This window comes from Vanellus vanellus (assembly GCF_965231255.1).
Source record: "Vanellus vanellus genome assembly, chromosome: 3".
In the NCBI taxonomy this organism is placed as follows: domain Eukaryota; kingdom Metazoa; phylum Chordata; class Aves; order Charadriiformes; family Charadriidae; genus Vanellus; species Vanellus vanellus.
The window spans coordinates 77,724,378-77,737,760 of NC_138907.1; the positions used below are offsets into that span (position 1 = coordinate 77,724,378).

A 13,383-nucleotide genomic window follows, 5' to 3' on the forward strand; every position below is an offset into this window, starting at 1 on the left:
CTTGATAAGAACTGCATTAGCTCTTCACTCTTTTATAGGAGTGAAGAAACTGGGTACAGTAAAGTTCAGTTTGCTGTTGCACCCCTGTTTCATGAGCGAGGGCTCTCTGTGCTGGGATCGCTAAATACGATTGGGGAGGAATCATCAAGATCTTCTAGCGGTTGCAACAAACTGCAAAGAATATGTGGTCTGTGATGGACAAATTACTGGCAGGTATTTTTGTTGTATACAGTGTCCTGTGGCAATGAGTTCCGCAATTTATTAAACATTGTGTGAAATGCCTTTTCCTTTGTTTTAAGCGTGTTTGAGTGATATTTTCCTTCATTGCCTCCTTGTTCTTGTTTCTGTGGAAAACGGGGAAGTATCCTCTGTTCAGGCTTTGCAGAATTTTTAAACATGATGTGTAATTTGGAAGGTGTCACTTCTATCCTATATCGTTTGTTTCCTTTCCAAGTTTATTCTTGTTTTAAAACTATACCTTTTACCATACTTACTGTTCCCTCTGCTACCTTTTCTTGTTATACCGTATCTTTAGATGGAACAGCCACAGCTGTGTTATTCAGATATTAGAAAATGGTATTTGTGTATTTTGGGGGAGAAAAAAGGTCAAGAGTAGATTTTCTGAAAATTCTAGAGAGGTCAATGCAATAAAATTTCTAGTGTCTTAAATGGACTTTTATTCAGGTTCAGAGTTGTACATTTTGAGGTCCAGGGAGTTCAGGTTTAATCTCTACTTGTGCAGCATCTTTTTATGCCTATTGGAGAAAACGTTTGGGCCATACTGTGTATTTTCAGCTATTTTGTTAAGTGTTCTATCTTAGAGACAAATCAGACCAGTAAAGGGCAGTAGACACTCAAGTGCTGTTATGTAAAATCTAGCTAGCAGTTGGCTGTAATTACTTTTAAGGTTTTTTTTTATTATTATTATTGCTATTACACACAGTTTTCAAAAGAATCTGTCAGTTGGGCATCTGAAGCTTTATGATCTATACATGCTGTAAATTGGGCAAGTTTTTTCATGAATGGTACAAGATCAAGAAGGAAGAGTAATATTACTTACATCTTGATTATATAAGTTAAAAGAAAAAGTGCACTACCCATCAACTGCTTTTATGCCTGTTATTTACAGACTTTTTTAACCTTTGTAACCCAGATCTATATAATAAAGAAAGTAAGAAAGAAAGGAGGACCGTTTGAGTTTCTTTTATATGTAGATTTTTACTTTTTCTGTGAAAACATTTCTTTACATGCTTGTTTGCACCTCTTTTTAAGACTTGCCTACTCTGCTGTTTATACAACAGTATCATTAAAGCAGTAATCAAGAAAGGGCTTAACTCTGGAATTAATATTTAATTGTTTCTGTAGAACATTGCTGTCGTATCATTTGTTGTGTTTCTTTTACAGTGACAGAGTGGTTACTTTATTTGCTGTTGAACCACGATAACGAACCTATAGTTAAGGGTTTCTTCAGGGTCTTGTCACTGGGGGTAGAGGGGTTGTGTACTCCTAAGACAGCAGGAGCTCTGCTGATGGGGCCCATTTGATCTCCCTTGCTTCATGCTACACCTGTGTCTTGTACCAGCAGGTATAAGTCTCACCTTAACTATAAACGCTTTCTCATTGCTTCTATCTGAGACAGTGTTCAGATTTGCACTTCTTATTTCATTTAGCTTGTATGCATCAGCTAGCTTTTTAGCACTTAAGTATTTAGGGACTAGAAGGATTGGGGATATTCCTAGAAAATAAAAATAAAAGTCTGTTCTCATAATTTACCCCTGCCCTATGCACACTTCCATAATTTTATTGTTAACGTTGAGAAACTAAATTACAAAATTTTAAGAACTGTATAACCTTTCCCTTAAGCCGGTGACTAGAAAAATTATTTTCATTGGTTCTTATCCCTCAAAAGGATAAAATATTTTTGATTGTTCTCTCAAGAAAATAAAGGCAGCAGACATGGTGCTAAAATGCAATGAATGAAGTCTAATCAGATCCTGGAAACAGAGGTGTTTCTCGGGTAGACTTAAGGATGCTGCCTGGGTCCCTCAGCCTGGCATCAGTGAAAGAATATACTACCAGGAAAAGTGGCAATGAGAAATCTAAGCAGTCTGCGAGATGAAGATACCCCGGTACGGTCTCTTTCACTCTTCTAATTCCTCTATGCCATTCTAGGTCAGCAAAATTTCAGCTCTAGCACCATGGCCTTACGTTATTTTTATCCAAAAAATCTCTCCATTTCGACCAAGTGAAGATAACAGTGGCTAAATATATACTGTAGGGAAGATTCTGTGGTACAACACGGAGCCCTAACTGTGTCCTGGGAACACTTTGGGATAAAGCTTCTAAGCAGAGGATGGATGAAGCTGTGGCAGGCTGGTTGAGGAACTAGGACTGCAGGTTGCATTGTGGAAAACTTGTCTGCCTCGCCATCTGGAGAAAGTGTAATCCCTTTTGCAGCGGGAAGGGAGACTAAGTTATTACAACACCAAATGTATCCATTTTCTGTGTATCAAACGGGAGTTTTGCATTGGTCATTCAGAGTTTTACATGACAGATGGTGGAAAAATTAGAGAATTTTAGGAATCCATTTTTCATGAAGAAAAGTTTTAGTAGACAGGTCTTAATAAGCGGCACTAATAAGATGAGAGGCATAACTTGCCCCCTGGGAAACTCCTTCCAATCAGTGCTGTGGGTGCAGAAAATTACAAGCCTGGGATTCACCGCCTGAGATGATTCTTACACTGTCTGCAGAACTAGTAAAGACTCTTGGTTAATTTAACATATGTGGATTTGGAAAGGTGTGGAGGGGTGGTATTTCTGAATCATGAAGGCCTTTGCACTACAAGTTTACTAAGGACATTTGCCTGTGGAAGATGCGTTCTTAGCCCGATTTATTGCCAGTAGCAGTGTAGGTGGAAGGGAAACATCTTCTCTTTTCTTACCTTGATTAGGTATGATTTAGAAGTGATATTTAGACTAGAAGGGGGACTCCTGGTAGTAACATGCCATTACATAATGAATGGGCCATATCTGCCTTTCAGGTGGAATAGGCAACTAGTTTGACTTTGACCTCATAATAAAGGGAATTTGTTGGACTTTGCCTGCCCTGAATAAGGAAGTAGTCCATCTAGAAGGAAATCGTTCTTTAGTGGTTTTGTACCGCAAAGATTTTCCTGTCTTTTTTTTTCAGGGGGAAAAAGAAAAAAGCATGAACTGTAAAAAATTATTTGTCACTTCACTGGCATCTGAGTCAGGTAAAGGTTTAAAGAATGAAATAGTCTTTCGTTGGGCAAAGAAGAAAAGATTTATGTACTCAGAGCAATGAATTCCATCAGTACTGTGGAGGTATTTTTACCTTGTTAGGATTAGTCAATTTAACTTTAGACATCTGAATTTAAAACGTGATTAAACTTATAACAGTGTTTTGTCTCCTTTCTTTACAGGTTTGCTGGTCCTTTGATACATTTCAGAATGCCGCTGGTAAAAAGAAACATAGACCCCAGGCACCTGTGCCACACAGCTCTGCCTCGAGGTATCAAGAATGAATTGGAATGTGTCACCAATATCTCCTTGGCAAATATAATCAGACAACTGAGTAGCCTAAGTAAGTACTTTGTCCTAATAGCTGTATTTAGAACTAATATATTTTACAGTCACAGTTTTTGTGCTTGAAATAGGAACACCTTTTGAAATTCTCAGTAGAAAATTGTGGCTGCGCCTTGAATGTACCCCTTTTGTGGGTACTGACTAGCGTGGACTTCTGTGAAAGCAAGCTAGGAATCTTTCCAGCAGCACATCTTAAAAACTGTTCAGCCATATATTTCTGTTACTAGTGGAACGTGACAGAAAAAGGTATCTGGTAGTTAATTAAGTCAGTAATTGTTAACCTTAGAGCAATTCTTGAGTAGGGAATATGACATAATGAGGAAGATATCACTGGTTGTTCAATTCTCTTAACTTAAACCCTTGATCATGTTGTGGTCATTCAGCAAAAAAATAGTTGCCTTTTAAAATAATAAACCCAGAAATGTAATTATTACATGGAATTTCAAACAGCTAAAGATTTTTTCTTCCTTCTCCCTTCTGTCAACGATTTTTCCATTGGTGCATTTGAGAGAAGTGAATACTTCTCAAGCTCTGAAGGAGATTTTCTGAAAAGGCTGGTCTCTGTGGTGTTTTTTTGTTTAAGTTACAGCAAGTTTAAAAAACTGTCAGATGAACCAGCATGATAGCATTTTGAATTTCCAATACTACAGGTGCTTTTTAACCACTAGGACATCAGTAAGACTACCAACACATTAAATATTAAAACGTGCATGTATATACATTTACAATGTGACAAGTCTTGCAGCTTCATCAGTATCTTAGGGTCATAGGTGATGTAGGCTAATTTGTTAATTAGATTGATTTAGTTATTGGTTTGGTATATTGTATGGTGACTCTGTTTTGGCAGCCTTTCAAAGCTGTTAGGGTACCATTATGTTGAAGACTCTAATTGAGGACACTGAATTATGCAATTGAGGCAGGAAGGCTTACAGCAAATAAATATGAACATTATTAGTATAGCTGCTGCAACAGCAAGGAAAATAACTGTTTAAATTCTTTTCAGTGAACCAAGAGCATATCATATTAGGATGCAGTATATGATCACGATCTGTGGTCTGCTTCATTCTGCCAAAAGCCCTTCTCAGACTTAGCCGCTCATGTACTAGCCTCCCCTTCCAGGTCACTCTTATTAATATTGTATTCATTTATTTTAGTTTTCTTGTTTTAAAAATTCTTATGTGAGTATATACTCCATCTAGGGGAATTTCCTTTCATAGGAGGCATTCCAAATTTACATTTGATATTTTCATTTGGAAGTTTCATTTGACCTTAAAAAACTCCACAAATCACTTGCTTTTTCAATTTTAAAGAACACCAACTTCTAACTAATGGTCACAGTACTTAGCTATTGAGATTCAGCTGCCTTTGCTATGTTTTCTTCGTATACAGAGCTTATGCCTGACACTGTGTGTACAACTGCTCAGGAGGAGGTTAGGACGAAGCAGTACCAGAACAGAAAGAACTCAATTAAGGGAGAAGAAAAGTATTGAAGAACACTTGCTGAATGCGGCCGCATTTGTTATATGGGTTGCCTAATGTATAGCACAGTTAGAGAGGTACTTTCAAGGGAATGTAACAGTAATTATGTAAACTCCTTTTCTGTAAAAGGAATGTGGTTCTACTTGAAGTGTACATACATAGGGATGAGCCCTAAATTAGCTGGTTTCACTTTACAGAAGTTTCTGTCATGAGCTTATGACTAAGTAGTGGTCAAAAAGGCATGCAGTGTTGGAAATCACAAGGAGGGTAAAAGAGGAGGGAAAATGCACTAGTTTACTGTGCAACAGCAAGCCCAGAATAGATCATTCAGAATTTTTTATAAGTTAAACACCGATGAGCAGGACCTGTTACTTCAGTCTTTTGTTTTTCCCTCCAGATAGTATCATGGTGTTTGTAGGTTTTCTATTGACAGGGTTTATACCAGCTGAAGCAAGATTTTGGTTTATACTGTGTATGTTTTCAACAAAAAAAATTAAATAGAACATGTTTTGCAAATAATCCTTATTTCGCAGCAACATTAAGGATTGCTCTATAAAAATAGAGATCGTGTTACAAAGGTATGAGTACCTGTGAAAGTATTTTGTTCCTTTTTTTTTTTTTTTTTTTTTTTTTAATTAGCTTTTCTGCCTGTTTGTGCTAGCAGCAATACAAATTCAAAAGGATTTGGGAGTTTTGGCATAGGAATTTTGTTCCTCACATGCTTAAACCCAAATCAGTCTTCACGTGGTGTGTCACTCTTACCAGCCTGCTGTACAGCGAGGCCTGCTGACATGCAGATAAATTTTAGAAGTTGCCTGTGAGTCACAGCCAGCGGGCATGGTTTCGCAGCAGTCCCCTGGCAACCAGCTTCTCTGCAGTCCTTCCTTTTTTGTTTTCTGGATAATGTGTATATTAGAATCAGCCTTTAAGTTGTAGGCGAAACGAGGCATCACTCTTAGAGCAGGAACTGAGTGTTCTGGTAGGGTTTAATTTCCTTTAAACTAAAGCTGCTTTCGAATTTGACCGTAAAGTTACGCAAATTTAAATGAGTGGTCTTTGACCTGATTAGCACTTAGTCATTTCTGCCTCTAAGATTTTTGTTACTGGCCCTCAAATAGAGAATTAATCTCCTGCCATTACGACTCTCAAGACCAACAGTTCTTAACCTTTCTTCTGATATGATATGGACAAAGAACGCTGTGATGGAATTGGAGCCTCCAGTACTTTATATGATACCAACAACATTATTTAGAAATGTTTTTTGAAAAGCTGAGTATAGAGTTTTGTCATGTGTGTTGTTAGATCTCCGTTTTTGGAGATATTAATAACTCGACTGGATTAGTCAAGCAAATGTATCTAATTGGATCTGCTTTGAGCAGAGTGTTGGACTAGATGACTTTTGGAGGTCTTTTCAACCTGAACACCACTGTGTAGGTAGGACATGCCTGCAGAAACAATACCTGTTGAATGACAGGAATTCTGTTTCCCTGTGTTTTAATATAAAATGAAAAGAGCTTTACATCAGTGTGTCAGCAATAGCTGCTATGTGTCTCCATACAAATTCTCAATCCTTTAATAGTTTATTTGATGTGTTGTTTTTAATTGTTCAGTTTGAGAAATTTTTTGACCTTTAAAAGAAGCAAAGATGAAAGGACAAAATATTTATTTCTGCTTTGAGTGATAGTCCTTACCTTTATCCCTGGAGCATGAAAACACATCAGTCTGTCTTGATACAACATAGGAAATTGCCAGTAAGTAATCCCCACCCCCACTCCCCCCCCCCCCCCAGTCTATTCCCAATCTTCTCTAACTTCATAAAAAGATCTGTCTTCTGACAGCTTTTCTTAGCACTGCGGCAACAGAAACTCTCTGGACAACAACACCACCTGTTTTAGTTTCTTAGCCATTCTTCCCTGTATTTCTTGCTTTCTGACTGTATCTGCTTTGGAGAAATGCTTACCTATTTTTTTGAGCAATATTGCAGATATGTTAGTACTCTAGTACTGCCTGAATTGGTATATGTTGGTGTATGTAAGGCTATAGCGTTCCAGCATACAACTGATAGCGCTGTGCAGCTGTGCCATTGTTAGAAGACGGATAAATAGTTCTCTTGTGTGCATGTAACCTCCTCATTTTGTTCACAGCTATTGACCAATCTTGTTTTTCATTTTATGCAGCTGTTCCCTGTACGCAGAATCTCAGTACCACGTAAGAAATCGAACTGATGGGGTTTGTTCTTGGCCCTGGTCTCTGACACCTCCATCTGGGGAGGAGAATATTTCTCCTTTTGAGTATGTTCCTTTAATGAATATTTATATTGCAGGCATTTGGAACAGAACTTTTATTTAATCATAGCAAGATGTCATTCCCCTTTTTTTCTTCTACCTCTGTATAAAGAAAGAGAATGCTGCATAACTGTTTGCTAAGCTGGAGTGCCTTTTGTGCTAGTGGAAGCATTTTCAATTAACATTGAACCTTCAGTAGGCTTTCCCCTGTTTCTATCTTTTCTTAGTACTATTTCCTATTTTTACCATATTGTCCTAGTTAGTTATTTCTTTTCCTCATGCCTTATTTGTTAGTTTTCAGGTGTGAAACCCTGACTTTCGAGCATATGATTTCTCCTCCCCTTCCCCCCCAAGACACTTTTAACTTTTCTTCCGTATTTTTTGCTTACCATGAGATTCCCTAAAGGGTTTTAAACACTGCTTGTCTTGTGAGAGACATTTTCTCACCTCAGGAAAACCTTCAGTTTGCCATGACTTAAGGTGTTAACATTCAATAAGAAGGAAATGTTTCTCCAGAAATACTTACCAGCAAGGTGCCTGGACTGCAGCTAATCTTTAGAACCAGGGTTCTTCAGCTCTAAGACCAGCCTTTTCTTTTCATTCTGTCTGGACAATATCTTCAGCACGTGGTGAGGCCCCTGTGCATGTTGCGTGATCGGAGGTAGGTCTCTGCAGATCTGCAGCTAGAGCTTCAGTCAGTATTCCAGAACCAGCAGAATCCCTGTGACAGGTCCCGCCCTGGGAATCCTCCTTCTCACTGTGCTCACGAGCGTATTCAGTATTCTCTGTGAATTTTCTTCGTTAGTCACCCCTCTTTCTTCATTATTACTATGATTGCCAGGGAACACCAGAGAAAGTGTTCTTATGCACATAGGGCAGGGGAACCGATGGACTTGAAAACGAAAGGCTTACTCAGCTTTTCAGACACCCCTATCCTCTCAAAGGCTTCTGTCTAATTTCTTTATATTGTCTCCCCAGCAGTGGCAATATTGGTAATGTGATGCTGTTTCGTGTCCACCTCAAATGATAATGAGGGGATGGGCAAATGGTCAATAATTTCTCATTGAAAACAATTATGTGTTAGCATAAAAAAGTCCTACCTGTCATTAATTCCTTCCCTACATAGTGCTGTGATTTCAAGTGATATTAAAAAAGGAAGGGAAGAGCAAGACTTCCCTGTGAAATGATCTTTAGGACTGGTGCCTTCAACATCAGGTTCAGTTCTCAGCAGTCTATTTCACAGACTTCCAAATACCTAATGGATAATCTCAGTTGGTTTACTTGATGGTGTCCTCAGTAGGAGATAAGAGATGATATCTCAGATCTCCATGACTGGAGATTTTTGAAGGCTGACTTTTTCTTCTTGGATGTCAACAAGAAGCAACAAGAAGCATCAGACTTGCTCCAGAGATGGCCTTTAACAGTTTATTTGATACTTTTGATACCTGGTCAGGTTGGCTGATAAATGCCCTGTTCAGTTTTGCTGGCTAAAGGAACTGCGTTGTCTCTTCAGTACACTGATATTCCGGTTAAAATCCTGAAATCCAGTCCTTGTGGGCTGCCCTTACACCTCCATAATGATAGGTTCCTAGTTAGCATCACTGAACTGTATTTAGTACATCATCTTTTAGAGCTTGCTCAACCATAGCCATTGAAGTTCTCAAGGATCTGCCAAGGTTCTTGTCTCCAAGCCTGGGGAGGCAGTTCAGTCTCCTAGCTCTTCGTCCATCTCCTAGCCACTGAGCTGTGAGATTGAAATGATCCTTATGAGAAACAAGCCAAAGGTTTTAAGTGAAACTCAGATATACCTTGATTTTTTGCTAAAACATTCAATTAAATAAAATTAACGTAGTGAAGATCTGAAACTGAATCAACAGGCAATGGATATGTTAAATGACGTGCCAGAATTAATGGAGGAGGAAAATTGTATTAATAGAATAACTTTCTTGTTTTGCTTTATAAAGGGACCTTGGTTATATATTGCTAGCGACTTATGCGGTAACTAATTATCCTGAAAGAATATTTTCTAATATATATGCTATATTGTGTAGGAAGCAACTATTCAGTAGTGAATAATGGAGGTTTGCATAGTGTAAGTATATTGGGAAGGGATTGTGAAGTAGGACATGAGATGGTTTTTACGGCTGTTTTTGTTCTACGCATTTATTTTTTAGAAAATGTACTGGGCAAAAATATTGTTCAGTGTGTGAACGGGATTGAAATAATAGAAATCAAGGAATGATAGTGTACAGGTGGCTAACATGCTGAATTCTTAGCTTATTCTGCGATTTTATCAATGTCTATATCTTTTGAAAAAATCAAATTGCTAAACCTTTTCAGCTTTTATAAGCCATTGTACCCTTACTGCCATGATACTGAAAAGGAGTGGATGATACACGTTTTGGTGGTTTTAATTAAAAAAATGAGGAAGGCAATGAGCAGTATTATTTTTATTTTATTTTCACCTAGTAGCTACTAGCTAGTATTGTATTTTCGGCTCATAGGTCTGTTTTAAATGTCAGAAAAATAATTTTTCAAAAAAGGCTATCAAAACACATGGATGTTCTTGGGGGGAGGAAGGACGTGTTGCTTCCAAGACATTTTATTTGGCTGTCACAAAAAAGGACATTGACTGACACCAGAGGGAGCTGCATTCCTGTATCTCTTTCTTACTGAAGGGTTAATTGTGAATAGAGACCATTGAGACAAGGGGAAAAAGTTGTGAAAAGAATAAGGTGAATAATACATTCCTTAATTAAAAAAAATAATCCTTGTATTTAAATAAAAAAAACCAACTTGTACTCTCTTAATAAAAATAAATGCCAGTATGTTGGACTGAGAAGAGCAGCTAGTAATATTGGAGGGAATATAACTTGGGTTTTGAAAATGACAAATTTTGTTAGATTTCTGGTCAATTAAGCAAGTTTTGCAAATACAGTAAAATAACCTTTTCAGAGATGTTGAAATAATTTATTTGCAGAAGTCTATATCTATATTGTCATTTAATTTAATAGGCAAACAAGATCTCTGATCTTTCTAATCTGGTATTATGTATCCAGCTGTGACCAAGATCCTAAGGCGTTGTTTTAATTGTCATAGTCATCTGTCATTCTCTTTACTGTACTGCATGAAAGAAGAGTAGAGTTTTTCATCAAGCAGTCCCATAATTATGTCAATTTTCTGAAGTGTTAAAAATACTCTGGATATTCATTCTATATAATGGAACTAATTTTGATTCCTTACTCTTCTAACATATTACCTATAAATTAAGTGTAATGAGATCAGTAATGTAATTTTTTTCTCATAAGATTTTTTTTTTAATTGTCGTTATGACACTTTGTTCAGTGTTATCACTTGTAATTGTATTTTTTGTAATCCATTCAAAATTGGAGATGTATTCATATGGAATACATGCAGAGACAGCAGCATAAACAAATACTGGGTTATAAATGTTGTATACATGTATATGTTCACAGGTAGTATTCTTTTGAAGGGAAGTTGTACATTTCACTAAAAGCAAACATTTTGCTTTGCTTCAAAAAGCTTTTAGTTAAATATACTTCAAGCTAAATAAAGAGACTGCCAACAGGCATGTAGATAGAGACATTGTGGTTGGCATACCACTTCAAATGCCACAGGTTGTTTTTAATGTATTTTCCATTTGAGGATTAGTGTTTGTAAGCATAGGCAAATTATTGCGTGCAATATGTTTGTGGCTGTATGCAACATAATGAGAAGATTTTTGAGACAGATTATTTGCAACTGGAGCTCATTAATGAGTAGCAGAATTGTAAGCCTGATGAAATGATATAGATAAAACAAACTGTAGCCTTAAAATACACCTGTAAAGGGAAGTTGTTGGATTTCAAAGCCCTGCAATTTACTTTTTATGCCTTGTATGAAATTTTACACTTAATTTTAATTTGCATGTCTGCATTTTATGAGTTGTTTAATTAAATTGAATAATATATCTGAATATCTATTTTAATGTATTATCTGAAATACATTAAAATGGTAGTAAATGTATATTAAAAGTTTAGTAATCCTGCTTCCCCCGCATCCAATAGAGCCAATGCCAGCCGGCTCCAAGACAGACCCACCACTGGCCACGGCTGAGCATATCAGCAATGGCGATAGCACCTCTGTGATAACATATTTAAGAAGGCCGGGGGAAAACTGCTGCACAACAGCAGCCATAGGAGGGGAGTGAGAATATGCGAGAGAAACAACTCTGCAGACACCAAGGTCAGTGAAGAAAGAGAGGTAGGAGGTGCTCCAGGTGCTAGAGCAGAGATTCCCCTGCAGCCCACGGTAAAGACCATAGCAAGGCAGGCTGTTCCCCTGCAGCCCATGGAGGTTGACAGTGGAGCAGATATCTACCTGCAGCCTGTGGAGGATCCCACGCCAGAGCAGGTGAATGTGCCTGAAGGAGGCTGTGACCCCATGAGAAGCCTGCACTGGAGCAGGCTCCTGGCAGGACCTGTGGACCCATGGAGAGAGGAGGCCACGCTGGAGCAGGTTTGCTGGCAGGACTTGTGACCCTGTGGGGGACCCACACTGGAGCAGTCTGTGCCTGAAGAACTGCACCTCGTGGAAAGGACCCATACTGGAGAAGTTTGTGAAGAACTGCAGCCCGTGGGAAGGATCCACATTGGAGAAGTTCATGGAGGACTGTCTGCCATGGGAGGGACCCCACGCTGGAGCAGGGGCAGCGTGTGAGAAGGAAGGAGTGGCAGAGACAAGGTGTGATGAACTGACCACAACCCCCATTCCCCATCCCCCTGTGACACTCAGGGGAAGGAGGTAGAGAAATCAGGAGTGAAGTTGAGCTCAGGAAGAAGGGAAGCGTTGGGAGAAGGTGCTTTATTTCTCATTACCCTACTCTGACTTTTGATTGGCAACAGATTAAATTAATTTCCCCAAGTTGACTCTGGTTTCTGCCTGTGATGGTAATTGGTGAGTGATCTCCCTGTCCTTATCTCGACCCACAAGCCTTTTGCCATATTTTTCTCCCCTTGTCCTTCTGAGGAGGGAGAGTGAGAGAGCAGCTTGGTAGGCACCTGGTGTCCAGCCAGGGTCAACCCACCACAAGAGATTTCACTGCACAAAAGTTGTGTTTTCTCTTGTCCAACAAATCATCCAGGTGTCAGCTAATACAGTTCTTCATAATGATTTATACTAATTTGTCTGGATGTCAGGCTTACAGGCCTATAGCTCTCAAGATGCTCTATGAAAAAATTTTGAACCTTACTGTTGTCCTGCTACCCTTCAGCGTGTATCAAGGAGATTTAAAAATTGTTACTAATATTTTACTGGTGATTTTGTTGATTTAGTTTTGTAATTTTTGTACAGTTACTTCGGTCTCTTTGAGCTTCCCCCAAAGAAGAGTTACACATGAGGATCTCTCTAGTTCCTTTCACTGAACACCAGTGGAAAGTGTTAATTTAGCTTGTATGCAGTGATCTTGTCTTCTCTGAACACTCCTCTATACCTTCATTACCAGTTGGCTCTACAGACTCCCTGGCAGGCTTTCCTGCTACTCACGCCTTTGAAGAAATATTTATTATTAGTTTGGTAGTTGTTCCTCAGGCTAGTTTTGGGGTTTTGTGTTTAATATGCCAGAATTTATGATCCTTTCTGTTTTCTTCATCTGTACATTTCTTCCGATACCTCCTTTTATATTCTGTTGTTTAGTCATGCTGGTGTTCTATTGCCATTCCCTGTGTCTTAATAAATTGTGTGTGCTGGCCTTGTGCTAACCACACGGTATCTTTAAGTAGTTTCCATACTACCTGCAGGGATTTAATTGTTGTCCTTTTGATGTCTTTATTTTAAAATGTCCTCATTTTTATGTATACTTCCAGATTTATTGTGCGCCAAATGCAAAGTTTTCATAACTATCTTTTCCTTTTGTACCTGTCAGAACTTGTGTGCAAACCAGGTATTTGGAAATTTGTGAGATTTATACTTCCAAAAATCAATGTAAGTGCACAAACTGCACAGAAATTACATA

General features: G+C 38.3%; 1 protein-coding gene across 1 annotated transcript in view; it reads left to right on the top strand.

Moving 5' to 3' along the window:
* The first annotated feature begins 3,447 nt into the window (after positions 1 to 3,447).
* Positions 3,448 to 13,383, top strand: part of WASF1 (WASP family member 1) — a 31,735-nt gene continuing 21,799 nt past the window's right edge. Inside the window, exon 1 of the mRNA XM_082481129.1 lies at positions 3,448 to 3,604. Within this exon, the coding sequence (XP_082337255.1) occupies positions 3,472 to 3,604 (133 nt within the window). The 5' untranslated portion in view covers positions 3,448 to 3,471. The remainder of the gene's footprint in view (positions 3,605 to 13,383) is intronic.